Source organism: Coptis chinensis, chromosome 2 (assembly GCF_015680905.1).
Source record: "Coptis chinensis isolate HL-2020 chromosome 2, ASM1568090v1, whole genome shotgun sequence".
In the NCBI taxonomy this organism is placed as follows: domain Eukaryota; kingdom Viridiplantae; phylum Streptophyta; class Magnoliopsida; order Ranunculales; family Ranunculaceae; genus Coptis; species Coptis chinensis.
In genome coordinates this window covers 88,132,864-88,149,395 of record NC_141457.1, presented here as the reverse complement: position 1 = coordinate 88,149,395, position 16,532 = coordinate 88,132,864, and the positions used below count along the sequence as shown (strand labels likewise).

General features: G+C 38.3%; 1 protein-coding gene across 1 annotated transcript; it reads left to right on the top strand.

Annotated features, from left to right (window-relative positions):
• Positions 1–4,795: 4,795 nt before the first annotated feature.
• Positions 4,796–6,878, top strand: LOC147518661 (cationic amino acid transporter 5-like). Its single transcript, XM_086590454.1, has one exon. The coding sequence runs from the start codon at positions 4,868–4,870 to the stop codon at positions 6,659–6,661; it is 1,794 nt and encodes a 597-aa protein (XP_086446580.1). The 5' UTR covers positions 4,796–4,867; the 3' UTR covers positions 6,662–6,878.
• The last annotated feature ends 9,654 nt before the right edge of the window (positions 6,879–16,532 follow it).

The window sequence follows — 16,532 nt, the reverse complement described above, 5'->3', positions numbered from 1 at the left end:
CCACAACAGCCTTTCCACTCGCCTTACGCGGAGCTTTCGCTTTCGGCAGCGGACTGGGTTCACGCCTCCGTCGGGACGCACTAGAACCCGCCCCAAATGTGGCCAAGTCCATGACACCTTTCGGTCGCTCCACTCTCGGCGAAACCATAGCCCCAAATTTGGCCACCATCGAGAACCGCCCCGACGCTAGAGCTCTCCCCAGGCGCCGCTACTATTTCGTAACACGACGGCGTCTTGCTCCGGCGTCAGCGGCCTCTTCTCGACCTGCTCCTCGCTCACAGGATTGAAAACCACCATTTCCAACTCCACGCGCATCGATCGAACGCGCCCGGGGCGAAGCTCGATCCTCCGATACGAGGCACCACCTCTAATTAAGTCGCCTCGCACCACCGTGCACCCGTTGCCTCTCTTCTCGTGTTACTAAGTCACTCGTTCGTGTCTCCATCATTTCTTCCCTTGTCTGACCTCGAGCTCGGTCTTTTTGCGCCTTCCTTTTTTCCCGGATCGCAGGCCCACCCTTCTCCACAAAGAAGTGTGCAACTTCGAGGCGAACCGCTTGCTTTTTCTTCACGAGTCAACCACGCGAACCTCTCTATCTCCCCACCATCAGTTCGCTTCTTCACAGAAAACTCTGTAATCAAAGCAAAACAACAGCCTGTTAGAACAACTATCAATCGTTATGTAAAGCAACAACAGAAGAATGTTCCTACCCACCGGAAATGTTACAAATCCTAGTTCGCAATCTACACCCGTTCATACAGTAGTTGCCAACTAGCAACAACGGCCTCTTGGTCCAGGCCTCATTGCTTACTCCATCGATCATAGCAGAACGAGTTGTCATGGTTTGCAAGCTAAAGTTCAGATTCCCAGATCGCCTTACCACATAGTGCTCCACTATGTCAGATACCCCTATGTCATATTCCCCACTCGCATTTAACAAGTCAAACACCTTAAACAATCTCCAGGTGTTACCAACGAACTGACAAGGCGACTTCCAACAATGGGCCAAGAAGTCACATACCAATTTCGAGCGGTATTTGCATATCGCTCTCGGTGGCCCCTACAGATTATTATTCCACCATTCATTGGGTTGTACTCCTCACTCTGAACATTTTCACTCAACCGTGGTTCATTATATCTCGTGTCGGGGACATCAATCCCATACGGCTGCCCTCGGTTCGGGAGCGAGCTAGCAAAGACGACGGTTTACACTTCAAAGGGGCACATCGCTTGATGGCGACATCTCCCTCGACTCGACGTCGACTTCACGCCACCCGACCTAGATCGGGTATTACCCTCATCTATCCTATCCTCTTCATCCAACTCAACCTCAGCGCCAACACTCCGCTTCTTCATCCTCATACTCTCCCGCGAACTCAAAGATATCTCCTGGACCTCCTCCGATCGAGTATCATCCGAATCAGACATTATAGCAAGTCTTTTCTATCAATTACTAAAGCTTAAACCCTATAGCCTTACGATGACCTATCGAGTTAATAAAGCGCACTGGACAGAGAAGAAAGTAAATTGAAAATGGAAAGGTAACAGCAGCAGAAGCACTCACCTGAGAAACCCTAGTTGCGTTTTTGCAGAAGATGAAAACACGCAATACCTTTTTGATGTCTCAAATTTGATTTTGTATAAACCGCCCGTTCGGTTACCAAGAAGTTATGATTACTGCCCTGGGCTCTAGCCGCACGCGTGTTTCGATGCTTGTCTTTTTTCGATTCAGGTATAATCGCGGCGACACGTTTCTTCTTCAATCGCTATTTACGATTACATCGCGTCGTATTACGACCACAACTTCCCTTTCCGCCAAATCATCCGTTACATGACTTCAAAAGTTGCGGCGTCACGGTGAAGTGTCCACCACCACGGCTTCGCTCGCGTTCCACACGTTCTTCCATTTTTTTCTCTCGTGAGCGTTTCACGTGGCATAAACACTCTACTGAGAGGGGGCTATGTAGGGGAGTGATATCCTATCATGCACGCGTGCAACGTAAGCGAACTCAGGACATCGACCTCCAAGACCGAAGCGGAGCGGCTCCCCGAGAATCGCGGTGCGCGAACTTCGGTTGTCTCGGTACCGGTACCCAAGACCGACCTGTGAGTAGTTCCTTTCAAATAGGTGGTACGAACAAAGATGTCTCAGTACGAGCACATAGCTAGAGACAGAACACCTCAGATAAGATGACCACCAGGGGTAATCATTACCAAAATCTTGATTGTATTTCCCACCACCGGGAAATAGGGGTGACCTCGCCAACACCCAATCAGCAGACGACTTATAATATAACTAGCCCAACACTCATTCACGATCTCCATCTTACACGTGTACCAGAGTCACACGTGCCTTCCAAATTGATATTCCCTTAAGCCTATAAATACCACCTAATTGAACTACGTCGGGCCTGATTCCTCTCTCCCCAGAAAGAAAAAAGAAAAACCAACAAGAGGATACGTAGGCAGTTCGCTCAGAAACGAACTCGGTCCCAACAGAAAACCCAAAACACTCCTTTACACTTTCCACTTTAAAGGGCTCAACGAACTTCCCAAAAGCTTGTGAGATGCAAGACCGCCCTGCAATGTTGGATAAGCTTAGAGTAGTAGTTGCCAATGCCCCAGGGGCTTTATGGAATAACAAGGGTTGAAAGTATACGGAGATTCTCAAAGGAAAAAGTAAATTTAAAAAGAAGACAATTGAAGAAGGAGAATTTTACAATTTAAAGAGAGAAGTAAGTTTCAAGAAATTTAATATTTTTATTGTTAAATTGATTGAATACCTATTTTTCATTTTTCGGCTCCGGCCTGTCCTAGTTCAAACTCTTCAAACTATTTTGGCTTCTTGCCAAATCATAAACTTTTTCTTTTTGTGTTTTTTATAGAGTATTTAACTTTTCCGATTAAAGAATTTATCAAACAAGTTATTATTAACCGTTTGATTAGAATCAGCCTCAAAATCTAGCTGATGAAAACCATACGTTTCGAAAATTGACCAGTGGCAATACAAAGTCTCTAACAATTAAAAAAGGAAATAGCAATCAATAATACACAATATGAATTTTGGATATGAAGCTACACAACTTCACCACAGATCTAGAACAAGGGGTTATGGACCTTGACAGGCTTGCACATTGTTAACATGAAAAGCGTAGGTCTTATAATTATTTTAAAAATCGCGACCCTCGCCCACAATAGTAAAAAACATTTTTTTTTATGTGTGTATCTCTAATCTTTTAGTCACTTGTTTCTCAAGCCTGTTTTGCCTCAAAACATTTTTTTTTTATGTATCTCTAATCTTTTGGTCATTTTTTTCTTACGGACTGTTTTGCCTATTTTAAAAAAAAGTTAAACTCCACTCCAACCATCACATTAGTGTATAAATCAGTAAATGTATAAAATTTTCGGGATAAAATTGTAATTATAAAATATTTTATTTTAAAATTTAGTCAACAATAACTGCTTCACACTTTCCAAGTGCCCCAGCGCCCCACCATTATAAGAACATTTCTAGGTGGTAGTAAATTCAGTCGCATTTTTCAAATTTGAAGAAATGCGTTGGAATTTGCTGAAATTTCATCTCTATGTGGTAGCATTCGTGGTCGCATCACCTGCTTGTTTGTATTCTTGTTCGCAAATTTGGCAATTTGGATGCGGATGCGGATCGATATTGCAAATGTCGCCACAAAATTTTTTTTTTTTTACTTTGACCAAAGCACCACGCGCCAGTAGTACTGTCACGCCACTACTAATATCGCGCGAGTTATTTTTTTTTACATTTTCAATTTGGTGCGACAGTGGGAATGTCACGTGAGTTTTTTTTTCAACTTGGGGGCGACATTGGTAATGTCGCGCGATAGTATGAATGTCGCGCAAGGTAGCCCTATTCCAAATTTGTGAATGAAATTTGCAACCACCTAGAGTTGGTCGAAATTTGCGACAAGTTTCTTTATTTGCATTTTTCAAATATGAAGAGTATGCTACCACCACCTAGAGATGTTCTAAGTTTATAACTAGCAATTCTTTTCTTTCTCAAGTCAGATTTAGAAATCACGTGCACGAGCACGTGCCACATACTAGTCAAAACTAAAAAGCGCATATTTAATCAAAGAAGACAGAATCTCTACAAAAGACAAACTAATCTAAACTATCTTAAAAATCGCGACTTTTATCTACATTCCTGCAACAGTGGAATAATAGTTTTTTATGTACCTCTAGGTCTCTTCGTCACTTTTTTCTTGAGACTGTTTTGTCCCCATTAAACTAAACTATCTTAAAAATCGCGACTTTTATCTACAGTCCCGCAACAGTGGAATAATAGTTTTTTATGTACCTCTAGGTCTCTTCGTCACTTTTTTTTTGAGACTGTTTTGTCCCTATTAAAAAAATTAAACTCTAACCAACACATTAGTTTAGAAATGAGTAAATATCTAAATTTTTGAGGATACAAATGTAATTATAAAATATTCTATATTAAACATTAGTCAACATTCAACAATAACGGCTTTGGTGTTCCCACCATTTCGTTTCTTTGTCAAGTCCTTAGAACACACGTGCATGAGCACCTGCCACATACTAGTTGAAGATAAAAACAATGGAAGCACCACTGGCTTATCCAGTACTAGAAAATAAAGAAAAATCCTAAAAATTAGCCAAACAAAAGTGCCACATTTTTCAAAATGTCGTACAACTTGTAAGAAAGTTCAAATTGCTGCCCCACCACAACAATTATTTGATGTCAATTCGGTTACACTTCATGGCAGAATTCATTATTAATAACAATCAAACAATCAATTCTGCCAGAAGCTGTCCTACATTGGCTTATATAGGAACATTTCACCTAGGGTCAAGAACCAGTAGTGAGGAAATGGGTTCCGTGGAAGGAATGGGTGGAAAAATACAGCCAAGAAGTTATTGGAGATGGAGCAAACAAGATTTCTTTCCTGAAGAATCCTTCCAAAACTGGGGCACATACAAATTAGCTCTTTCGCAAACATGTTTCAGAATAAAGGATCGGTTCGTTAGCCGGTCTAATGATTCCAATGAGCTTGGAGAACTTCGTAAAGAAAGCGAAAATGAGATGAAAAGGTGTCTCACTTGGTGGGATCTTGTTTGGTTTGGATTTGGTTCAGTCATTGGTGCTGGCATCTTTGTCCTCACTGGTCAAGAAGCTCATAATCATGCTGGTCCAGCGATAGTCTTGTCCTATGTCGCTTCGGGCTTTTCAGCCATGCTTTCTGTCTTCTGTTATACAGAATTCGCAGTGGAAATCCCGGTAGCTGGTGGGTCATTTGCTTATCTCAGAGTAGAGTTAGGTGACTTTGCAGCATTTATCGCGGCTGGAAACTTACTGTTGGAGAGCGTTGTTGGTGGTGCTGCGGTTGCACGAGCTTGGACTTCTTACCTCTCTACGCTTCTAAATCGTCCAAGCAACTCACTACGAATACAAACGAATCTAGCAAAGGACTTCAGTTCGTTGGACCCTATTGCTGCAGTAGTTCTGATAATTAGCGCAACCATTGCTATGATCAGCACAAAGAAGACGTCGTACTTGAACTGGATAGCGTCTGCAATAAACACCGTGGTTATACTGTTTGTGATTGTAGCTGGGTTTGCACATGCTGATCCCTCCAATTTGAAACCTTTTACGCCTTATGGAGCTGACGGCGTCTTTCGAGCAGCTGCAATTGTGTACTTTGCTTATGGGGGATTTGACAACATTGCCACCATGGCTGAAGAAACACGAAATCCTTCAAGAGATATACCAATAGGTTTGCTGGGTTCAATGTCCATAATAACAGTTATATATTGCCTAATGGCTCTGTCACTGAGTATGATGCAGAAGTATACCGATATAGATCCTAACGCAGCATACTCAATAGCATTTCAAGCCGTGGGAATGAAATGGGCCAAGTATCTTGTTGCTCTTGGTGCTCTCAAGGGGATGACTACTGTTCTATTGGTAGGGGCACTTGGGCAGGCGCGTTATACTACTCACATTGCAAGAGCTCACATGATTCCGCCATGGTTTGCTCTCGTGCATCCGAAAACAGGAACCCCCATTAATGCCACACTATTGGTCACTATTCCAAGTGCTTGCATTGCATTCTTTTCCAGTTTGGATGTCTTAGCTAGTTTATTATCCATCAGCACACTATTCATATTCATGATGATGGCAATTGCACTCCTTGTGAGGAGGTACTACGTACGAGGAGTCACTCCTCGAGTGAACCTCTTGAAGCTGACCATTTTTCTTCTGATCATCATTGCTTCCTCCATGGGGACTTCAGCCTACTGGGGATTGAAACCACACGGTAAGATCGGCTACGCCATAACAGTTCCTTTTTGGTTCTTAGGAACACTGGGGCTCGCTGTGTTTCTCCCACAGCAACGAACTCCAAAAGTATGGGGTGTTCCACTTGTTCCATGGCTTCCATCACTGTCCATTGCAACAAATCTGTTTCTTATGGGGTCTCTTGGTGCTAAGTCTTTCGAGAGGTTTGGTATCTGCACTCTAGTGATGCTGATTTACTATGTATTTTTTGGTGTCCATGCAACTTACGATTTGGCGCATCAGACTCCGACTAAAATACTAGAGTCTGTCGAAGTCGTGGAACGTGACAACTTGGAAGTTCAGGAGCCTAATTCCGTAGTATCTTGACGTTCTGTTCTTAGAACATCATTTAATTTGGTGCCTGCAACTAAAGAATTCATTCTGCAGTTCATAGCTATTATAGAAAATGTAACGTATCTCAAACAAGTCTGCAGATTTTGTAACACGGAAAATCCAATAGAACTTACTGATACGTTTCATTGGGCTAGAGAAGGTGTCTGAAATTTTGTCCCAAGAAATTTTTTCGCCAGAGGTTTTTGTGACATGCCTAATTCGTGTAGTTCAAAAATTACTGCTTCCATGTAATATGGGGATCGGAAGATAAAACAATCATAGTCAGTCACATAAATATGGTAAGTGCATTCCAGATGGCATGATATACGGATTGAACTTTTTATTTTAATTCTCTTTTAATTTAAACCAGGCATTGTCACGAACACACTAAATCAGAATATTTGGGTGTAAGGGACATCCCATCAGTCACTTGATGTGCACGCACAAGCCTCCCTCAACGTAACGCGACCCCTAGACATACGAACACCCGCAACACTAACACACTCAACAACATTCACATATTAAGCAGATTGGTGACTTGTCACTCGACTTCATCTCATGACATCGTCACCTGCTATTGTCATCATTACCGATTTATCAGCTTAAGCCCCTTTCCCGCCGTAATACATGCACCATTACAGCCATACACCATCATTACAGAGAACACCATCATTACATCCTATGCCAACTTAGATAGACCTACAACTGCTATCCATGCGCCCCTCATAGGCACATGTCATCTATCTCGACTGCACATTTGTACTCATTAGTACACGTGTCGCACCCGATGCTCATTCTCAATGACTATAAAAGCCACCCTTCAGAGCTACGTGTGGCTTGATTCCAGTCTCACTAACACAGTACTGAATACGTAGGTATTTTCTTACATAAGAAGAACAACCATTAATACTACTCAAAACCATCCCATTGTGATTATCTACACCTAATAGCTAAGAATGAACTCCTAATCCTTAATGTAAATTTAGACATTTACACTGGGCTTAGATCCCGCATCTAATTTTCCCGTCATCTAATCAGAATATCCCAGGCAACATCTGAAAATGTTTCACAAATAAGTCAATTTATTTCCTTGTATAAGTTTGCACACTTTGTGCGTTATGATCTGATTGACCCTAAAAGTAGAAGCAAAACTAGGTCCGTAAATTTCATTCAAATATCGGCGAATTTTGAAGGGCTCAGAAATTCTTTAAGCCATTCGACTCAATTAGAATTCTGTTGTTGAATTATTCTTTAAGCCATTCTACTAATTAATCGTTGAAGAATCCTGATTTTGTCTTTAAACAAGCATCCATTTGAATAGAAGATTGGTCCAATGTTCCAATTTATCTACGGAAAAAACATACACTGACTTTTCTAATTATGTCAAAAGCCTACCCAGTCTATTTGTTGGTAATATTACAAACAGGGAGTGACTCTAGAGGACAAATCGGCTGAAAGAGGAACTCTAGAGGACATGTTATTTTTGTAATCACTCACAAGGACCGGGTGGATGAAAGTTCAAGTTTACCCTTGACGCGAAATAAGAACGGCTCGGGTAGATGAAAGGTCAAGTATACCCCTGAAGAAAAAAAATAAATGGCCCAACCCAACTGAAACAACCCGGTTATGAACATTGATTGTTCATACCCACAATAGGTATGAACAATGATTGTTCATACCTATCATGTATGAACAATAGCTATGAACATTGATTGGTCATACCCCCAATTATGAACATTAGCTATGAACAATGAGTGTTCATACCTATTTGAGCTATGAACAAACATTGTTCATACCTATCCATGTATGAACATTGATCCAGTTATGAATATTGATTTTTCATACCCACAATAGGTATGAACATTGATTGTTCATACCTACCCATGCTGAACATCAGCTATGAACATTGATTGTGGCTATGAAAACATGAACCCAAAACAGATATGAACAATAATTGTTCATACCCCAAATTATGAACATTACCTATGAACAATAGGTATGAACAAAACAGATATGAACAATAAATGTTCACACCCAAAACAGATATGAACATTGATTGTTCATACTTTCTTTAGGTATGAATCCGTGTTCATACCCAAAAAAAACATGAACCCAAAACAGATATGAACATTGATTGTTCATACCCAAAACATATATGAACAATAAATGTTCATACCCAAAACAGACATGAACATTAATTGTTCATACCCAAAACATATATGAACAATAAATGTTTATACTCAAAACATATATGAACATTGATTGATGTAAATGGTTTTGTGAGTCATTATCATAAAACACTGTCCTTTACAGTTGTTTTGAATTGAAATTGGCCCAATTTCATGTATCCAGGGAGCGACTCTAGAGGACAAATCGGCCGAAAGACAGACATGAACATTGATGATTGTTCATACCCAAAACATATATGAACAATAACTGTTCATACCCTAAATTATGAACATTAGCTATGAATAATAGGTATGAACAAAACAGATATGAACAATAAATGTTCACACCCAGATATGAACATTGATGATTGTTCATACCTAAAGAAGGTATGAACAACCTAAAGAAGGTATGAACAATGATTGTTCATACCAAAAAAAAACATGAACCCAAAACAGATATGAACATTGATTGTTCATACCCAAAACATATATGAACAATAAATGTTCATACTTATGAACATTGATTGTTCATACCCAAAACATATATGAACAATAAATGTTCATACCCAAAATATATATGAACATTGATTGTTCATACCCAAAACAGATATGAAAAATACGTGTTCATACCAACAAAAAAACATGAACCCAAAGCAGATATGAACAATACGTGTTCATACTTAAAGTAGGTATGAACAATACGTGTTCAACAGTAAAAAATGAATAATCATTGTTTGATTAACATTAAAATTTTAGAGGATCTTGGTGGAATCGAACCACCATCACCTTTGGATATCACTTTGAGCTAAAGATCCACCAGGGTTTAATTTTTTTTTTAAAAAAAAAAAGAAAAAAAGAAAAAGATATAATGATAATGGTGTGATACTTCATCTTCAATGTCTTTGATTTTTTGGATAATGGTTGCTATCTCTGTTCAACTTCTTTAAAATAATTGAAGCTTCACACAACTTCGTCTATTTCTCGACTTTGGTTTTAGGTTTTTTCTCTCGTAATTTTGTTTGATTAAAACAGGGAAGGGGTTTTGGGTTTTCTCTCTCGTAATTTCGTTTGATTAAAACAGGAAAGAGATTAGATTTGTAGTTTGATAAGGTGCATCATGAATCAAAAAGTCAGGTCAGTTGGAGAAGAAAGGGGTTTTGGGTTTTCTCACTCGTAATTTTGTTTATTTATAGGAAAGGGTAAAAGTGGCATTTAAGAAATATAAAATAAACCGGGCCAACTTATTTTGTCCTTGAGGGTTATTAAAATCAAGAAATTGGGTCAATGAGTTATTTAATTGATGAAAATGGTTTTGTGAGTTATTATCACAAAACACTGCCCTCTACAGTTGTTTTGAATTTTCGGCCCAATTTCTTGTATTACAAGTTTGTCACTTAAACATAAATCAAAATTAGATAAATAGATAAAAAAGAAATACGCCAATAACAATTAGTTTGCAAACAGAAAACCCTAGTTCCCCCAAATTAAACCCAAATTTCAAAATGAAGAACCGTAATGAAGAAAAAAGTAACAATTCAAACGATCATGTGCAAACAAACACAAAATCTACTCCAAAAAAAGGACAACTAGACCGCAAAAATGTTAGAACCCAAATTTCATTGATAGTTTCATCATTTTGATATACTAGGATTTTCATTTTATGAAAAATTGGAAATAAATTGGTTAAAACGTGTTGAATGTATTCACTGTTGCAACATGAGTGTTGCATCGAATATACTAGGGTTGATTTGCACTGTGACTTACCACTACAACATGGATAATGTTGCACTGTCAAATCCCAATGCAACATGGATAATGTTGCACTGTCAAATCCCAATGCAACATGGATGTTGCAGTGTTAAATCCCACTTCAACATGAGTGTTTGGGTTGAATGCAACATGAGTGTTGTTTGAGGTTTAAATTGGTAATGTTTGTTTGAGTTTTGAGGCATGTTTTCCACTGAAACATCCATGTTGTAGTAAAAAAAGCATTGTAGTGGAAATTAGTTGAAACAAGCTACTAAATCATTAATTTTCTTTCAGGTTATGCTGCAAGGGAAGGTCGATGTTGTTGGAAAATCTAAATCTAAACTGAGCATTCCCAAACAAAGTAAGGATACGTACAACTACCTCAACAAGTGTAAACCCAAAAACGAAAGGCAAAGAAAAGATAGAGGGGAAGGGTAAACAAAATTTAGTGAAAAGTGAGTTGTTGAGTTATAGGTCAAGTTTGAAGTCAATGGTTGAGATTGTGGATTTGATTAGAGGCGACATAACGGAAGTGCACAAGGAAAAAATGATGGACACATTGTTTACACACCTTTTTAGTGTCTTTATTGAAAATAGGTTGAATGTTATGACTACAATAAAAGCAAACATTGATGTTTGATTAGTTTTGGAGACATACTCGGGAGTAGATGATGAGTTTTGTGTTTGGGGTAAGATTGTTAGATTTACCTCGAAAGATGTTGCCTTGATTTTTGGGTTGCCTTTGAAAGGGGAAACTATGGTGTTGTATGCAAAAAGTGTAGGAAAGAGTAACAAGTCGGAGTTTATGAAGACCTACTTTGGAGGAGAGGACAAAATCAAATTGTTAGGAGTAAATAATGGGATTACAAGTATTATAAAGAAGATTGGGATGGAAGACAATTTTGTGAGGTTGATGTCCCTATACTTGACTACGACAATCTTCTTCCTGAATGCAACAAGAATCAATTGGTCATTTGTTCCACATATTGAAGATTTGAATGGGATGAGAAGAATCTCGTGGCCAAAAGTAATCCATGCGGAGCTGATGGATCAGATAAGACGTAAAAAGAACAAGCTTTCGACGGTTTCTGGTAGTGTGGTTGCACTTTTGGTAGGTTTCATTTTGTTTTGCAAATGAATTCTATTTCTAATATAATCCCTTTTGCTAATACTTTTGTTTCAAATTGCAGTATTGGTTGTGCGAGCATACAAAGATAATCACACCAATAGATGGATTTGAGTCTGCCAAGCCTAAGCTAGAGTTTGTAAGTGGAGCTTGGACATACTCTGAGAAGCAATGGAGAAGTGTCCTCGATCTAAAGGAGATGGGTCCTGAAAATGTAAGTCTCATGGTTTTGTCTAAATACACTACTGCAACATGGATCAACTACTATAAACTCCCACTACAACATGAATGTTGCATTGTGAGTTACTACAACAACATGGATGTTGCAGTGTCAAATGCCATTGTAAACTCTCATGTAGTGTCAAATCCCACTGCAACATGGATGTTTCACTATTACATTGACATCAAATAAATTAAATGAGATTGCAAGCTAGTTTTGAATCTTAACTGTGTTTTTTGTGCACTATTTTCAGGTATTAGTCAAATTGGGTACTAAATCAAGCAAGGAGGAACAATTGTTAGGTCTCAACTTTAAAGTTGAAAGAGAACTTGTTTCAAATTAAGAAGCCATGAGAATTGAAAATGAAAATATGAAAAGGTTAATTGATGAATTGAGATATAATCGGAATAATGACAAGGAAGAGATCGAAAATATCAAGAAAGAGGTTCAAGTTTTGGATGAGGAGAATATGAGGTTGAAGGAGGAGAAGAGCGAGTTGTTCCATGATACTTTTATAGATAATGAGAAGTAATTAGAGATTGTGCGGTACGATGTTAGTGTCGTGCAAACTGAAGAAGAAAATGAGATTAACAAAAAAGGAAACAAAAAAGAATGAAGAAATAGGTTCATTGGTCAAAAGGGTAAAGAAGAGAACAGTGTTGGAAACAAGAAAGGAGAAAAAACCTGAGGGCGGTGATAAAAAGAGCCCCACAAAGAGGAGAAAGGCAGAGAAGAAAGAAGTGGATGCCAAACATATAACTGTGGATGACTGGCCTACTCCAATAGTAGACCCAATGTCATTAAAAATGTCTGATGTCACTACAAGCAGGGAATTGAATGACCTTATTTGGAGAAAAAGGAGAAGAAGATGGTTGAGCAGTTTTTCAAGAATGCAAAACTAGAGTAAGTAACAAAGCTTAAAAATGACTGTTTCTGTTAATGTGTTATCCTGGTGCATACGTGCGACACTTAATAAATTGTTTTTCTTTCTTTTTTGTTTACTTTGCAGTACTATCACTAGTAGAAAAAAGGGCTTTTGTGACTGTTTGAAAAAGTTTTTTGTGACTGTTGTTTTCGAAACAGTCACAAATGGCAGAAAATGGTTTTGGTGACTATTTTATAAATGTTTTTATCACCTGCGTATATAGAACTGTAACAAAAATAGCATAACTATAATTAGTTAATGTTACTTGTGACTGCTCTAATATCCCAGTTATAATTGGTATATTTAATTATCACTATTTAAAACCGGCTGACCTAAAGTCCTAAACAGATTATAAACAAGTGCCCCTTGGCGACTCGAAAAAATTCTAAACTTGCCACTTACTAGCTCCCCCTTGTCCACGACTCCAAAATTTTTTGAACTTGCCACGCACTAGCTCCCCACCTCTTTAAAAAAAAAAAAAAAAAAAACTACCTGCACTCTACACCAGTACGATATCAAATACACCCCCTCTTATCCAAAATAAAAAACTTCCAATGGGCTACGGGGATGAAAAAGGATTGCGACCGGTGTTCCAATCTCGGTTACAAAGAGGATTGCTTTGCATCGATCATTGAACTAGGTTAGTTATTTTTATCTTTATCTTCTCCTCTATTCCTTGTTAGGGTTTTTTCTCCCCGCCTTTCATTTTGCTAGTTCTAAATCCAGGTTTGATTTTGGATTTCATCTTTCATTGGCAGTCAACACTTACACCCACTCTCTTCATTTCTTTTTCAAATTTGAAGCATGGCTGGTGAGATTTATGGTAGTCTGAAAGCTTAGATCTTCGATTTTACAGATTGTGTAGAACACTAGCCAAAGCCTTAGGCTTCAAGATTCTGGATTTGGGTGGGTTTGTGATTCCTTTGCATTTCATTTATTCCCTGAACTATGGAAAATAAATTGAATATGTGGAATGTTTATTTGTGTGATACTACCTAGAAAAAACAAAGTTTACTTGAAACTGTGTGCTCTGGGTTATCTTCAATGTTATTTATTAGTAATTGATTTGTGATTGTATTGAGTGTTTGGGTGTGTTGTGATGCCAAATGCAATATAATACTGAAGGCATTGAAGTTGTATATCGGGATTCGATCTTATAACATTTTTTTTTATTTCGCATGTAACCACTAACAATAGATTGTGAACTAAAAAACATTCTGGGTGATGTTTATTTTTGTGAGACTTTGGTGACTTGAGTTTTTTTTTTTAATTTTTTTCGTTAGTATTAAATTTCAGACTGTGTTGACGTACTGTGTTATTATTGTGATAGCCAAAGCAAATTCACGAGATTAAGGATTTCCTTCTCACTGCAAGAAGGAAGGATGCTCATTCTGTCAAGATAAAGAAGAGCAATGATGTTGTCAAGTTTAAGGTTCGTTGTTCCAAGTATTTGTACACACTTTGTGTGTTTGATTCCGAGAAGGCTGATAAGCTGAAGCAGTCTCTCCCACCAGGTATGGCATTGACTCTTATGTATTACTTTTCTGTTTTCTTAATATTACTTGTACAAATGAATATACCTGATCTATTTTTACGGAAACCCTAGTTAGCTGTTGTACTTTGTGGTCAATGACATGTTTTCAGCCCCATTTGAGATTATGTGGAATTTGCATATAAAAAGTTCAAGTAAGTTATCCGAAATGGGGCATGAAATCTTTAAAAAGCATGTGCTAACTGCTAAGTGATTTGTTGTCCACACTTCTTAAAGAGTTGTCTTTAGCGGTTGGATTTTATGTAAGCTCAAATTTGAATGGAGTATAACTATATGTTGTGCATTGGGATCGAGAATGTGTCAACTCCAACCGCTGAATTGTGGATATGGTAGACGTTTCCACTGCCAAAATATATTTGAAAGAGGCCAGATCTTCTCCGCCCGGGTGGAAAAGTTAAGCTTTTACACCTTACAAAAATATACTGACACCTGTCCACCCATTTAACCCCTGAAGTTAATGCAAGATTTAAAAAAAAAAAACACTCACACACACAAACCCCAAAGTTTTTGGCTGTTTTGTCAGGTTGCAGCGATGGGGGATTAGTAGAGGAAGGTATGTCACTATTCAAGGAGATGATTGGTGGACAAGTTGGGTTTAGTCCAGAGCTTGAGCATTAAGGAGAGTTGATGAAGCTTTTGAATTCATCAAACAGATGCCTCACGAACCAACTGCAGCCATTTTGGGTTCTCTCCTAGGTGCTTTTGCGGCTCATAAGATTAATATTTTTGTAGGTGAATTTTCGGCACGGTGCCAATTTGAAATTGAACCACAAAATGCTATTTTTCTTTCCAACTTATATTCTTATAGTGGAAGGTGGGAAGATGTGAAAAATGTGAGAGAGCTAATGAAGGGAAAAGATGTGGCAAAGGAACCTGCGAGAAGCTGGGTCAAACTGGATCGGACAGTACGTGCACACTTTTCATATAGGAATATTTTCTCCTGAAGATGGATTCAGCCCTAAGGTTTGATAGGTCAGTGGAGCTCGCCTGACTTGGGGGATACACTCATAATTGTGTATGAACCTTTCGCTTAAAGGAGGTATCTTTGGAATTTGAGGTACTGTTGTTTCTTCTCTTTCATCTGCCATTTTTCTTTTGTTTGCAAGAGGAACTATTATCTACTGGTTTCGCAATAGTTTCCTTGTTGTCGCTAAGTTTCTTTGACGTAAAAGGTTAAATCTTTGTTGGTTTAATAGCTGGGGTTGCTCTATTGATTGAACTAAACTAAGTAGCCTATTCAACTGAATTGGATCCATGTCCACTTTTGGCCATGTAGAACCTGACACACGTCATTGAATGGCTAAAATTTTTACTCACTAAAATATGTATATTTTTGTTGTAGGACACAGATGCAACTCGATCTGTTTTCTTCTTTCCTATTTTGATCTTGATTTTTGGGACTTAAGTAGTGTACGAAGATCAGGTAACGTCCTTTCAATATAAGCAATTGCTTGCTTCCTCTTTGATTTATATGTCAGGAGGGAGATCAAAGTATTGCTTTTTCTTGTTTGTGGATTTTTATTCCAATTGTTTGTTATATAAATATTTCAGTAAAAAAACTAATTATGTTCAGTGGGTTATTGTGCAACACCTTACAACATGTACTTTGGAGAAGGACATGTTCTGATACTCGCCGATGCTGACTACAGTTTGCATTTGTAATCATATGTAGGTACAATGCTACAGGATGGAAAGGAAATCCTATCCAAGTAAAGTCGACAAAGATGACATTCTAAATATTTTAATTGATTGGGAAAATATTTCTATTTGTACACAGGATTCCCCCAATATTAGTTTGTGGTATTAGCGTTTCAAACTTGTTATATTTCTATTTGTACATAGGATTCCCCAATATTAGTTTGTGGTATTAGCGTTTCAAACTTGTTATATATTATTAAAACGAGAATATTAGCAACGGTCTGTGTGCTTTAGAATCAATCGTTTACAGTAAATCCATGCAATACCACGTTGTTTGTCTATACTACGTGATTGCTATGCTCACTGGTTTGATGAAAACCAGGCTTTCAATTGGGAGTTGCATAAAAATGATTGGTGGCAAAACTTAGAAAGGTTCCTAATATTTCAAAATCTGGGTTTAGATCAGTATGGATACCACCTGCAACAA

Bases quoted from the DNA above. Each gene is read 5' to 3' on its own strand.
- LOC147518661 (XM_086590454.1), top strand. From the start codon at position 4,868: ATGGGTTCCGTGGAAGGAATGGGTGGAAAAATACAGCCAAGAAGTTAT.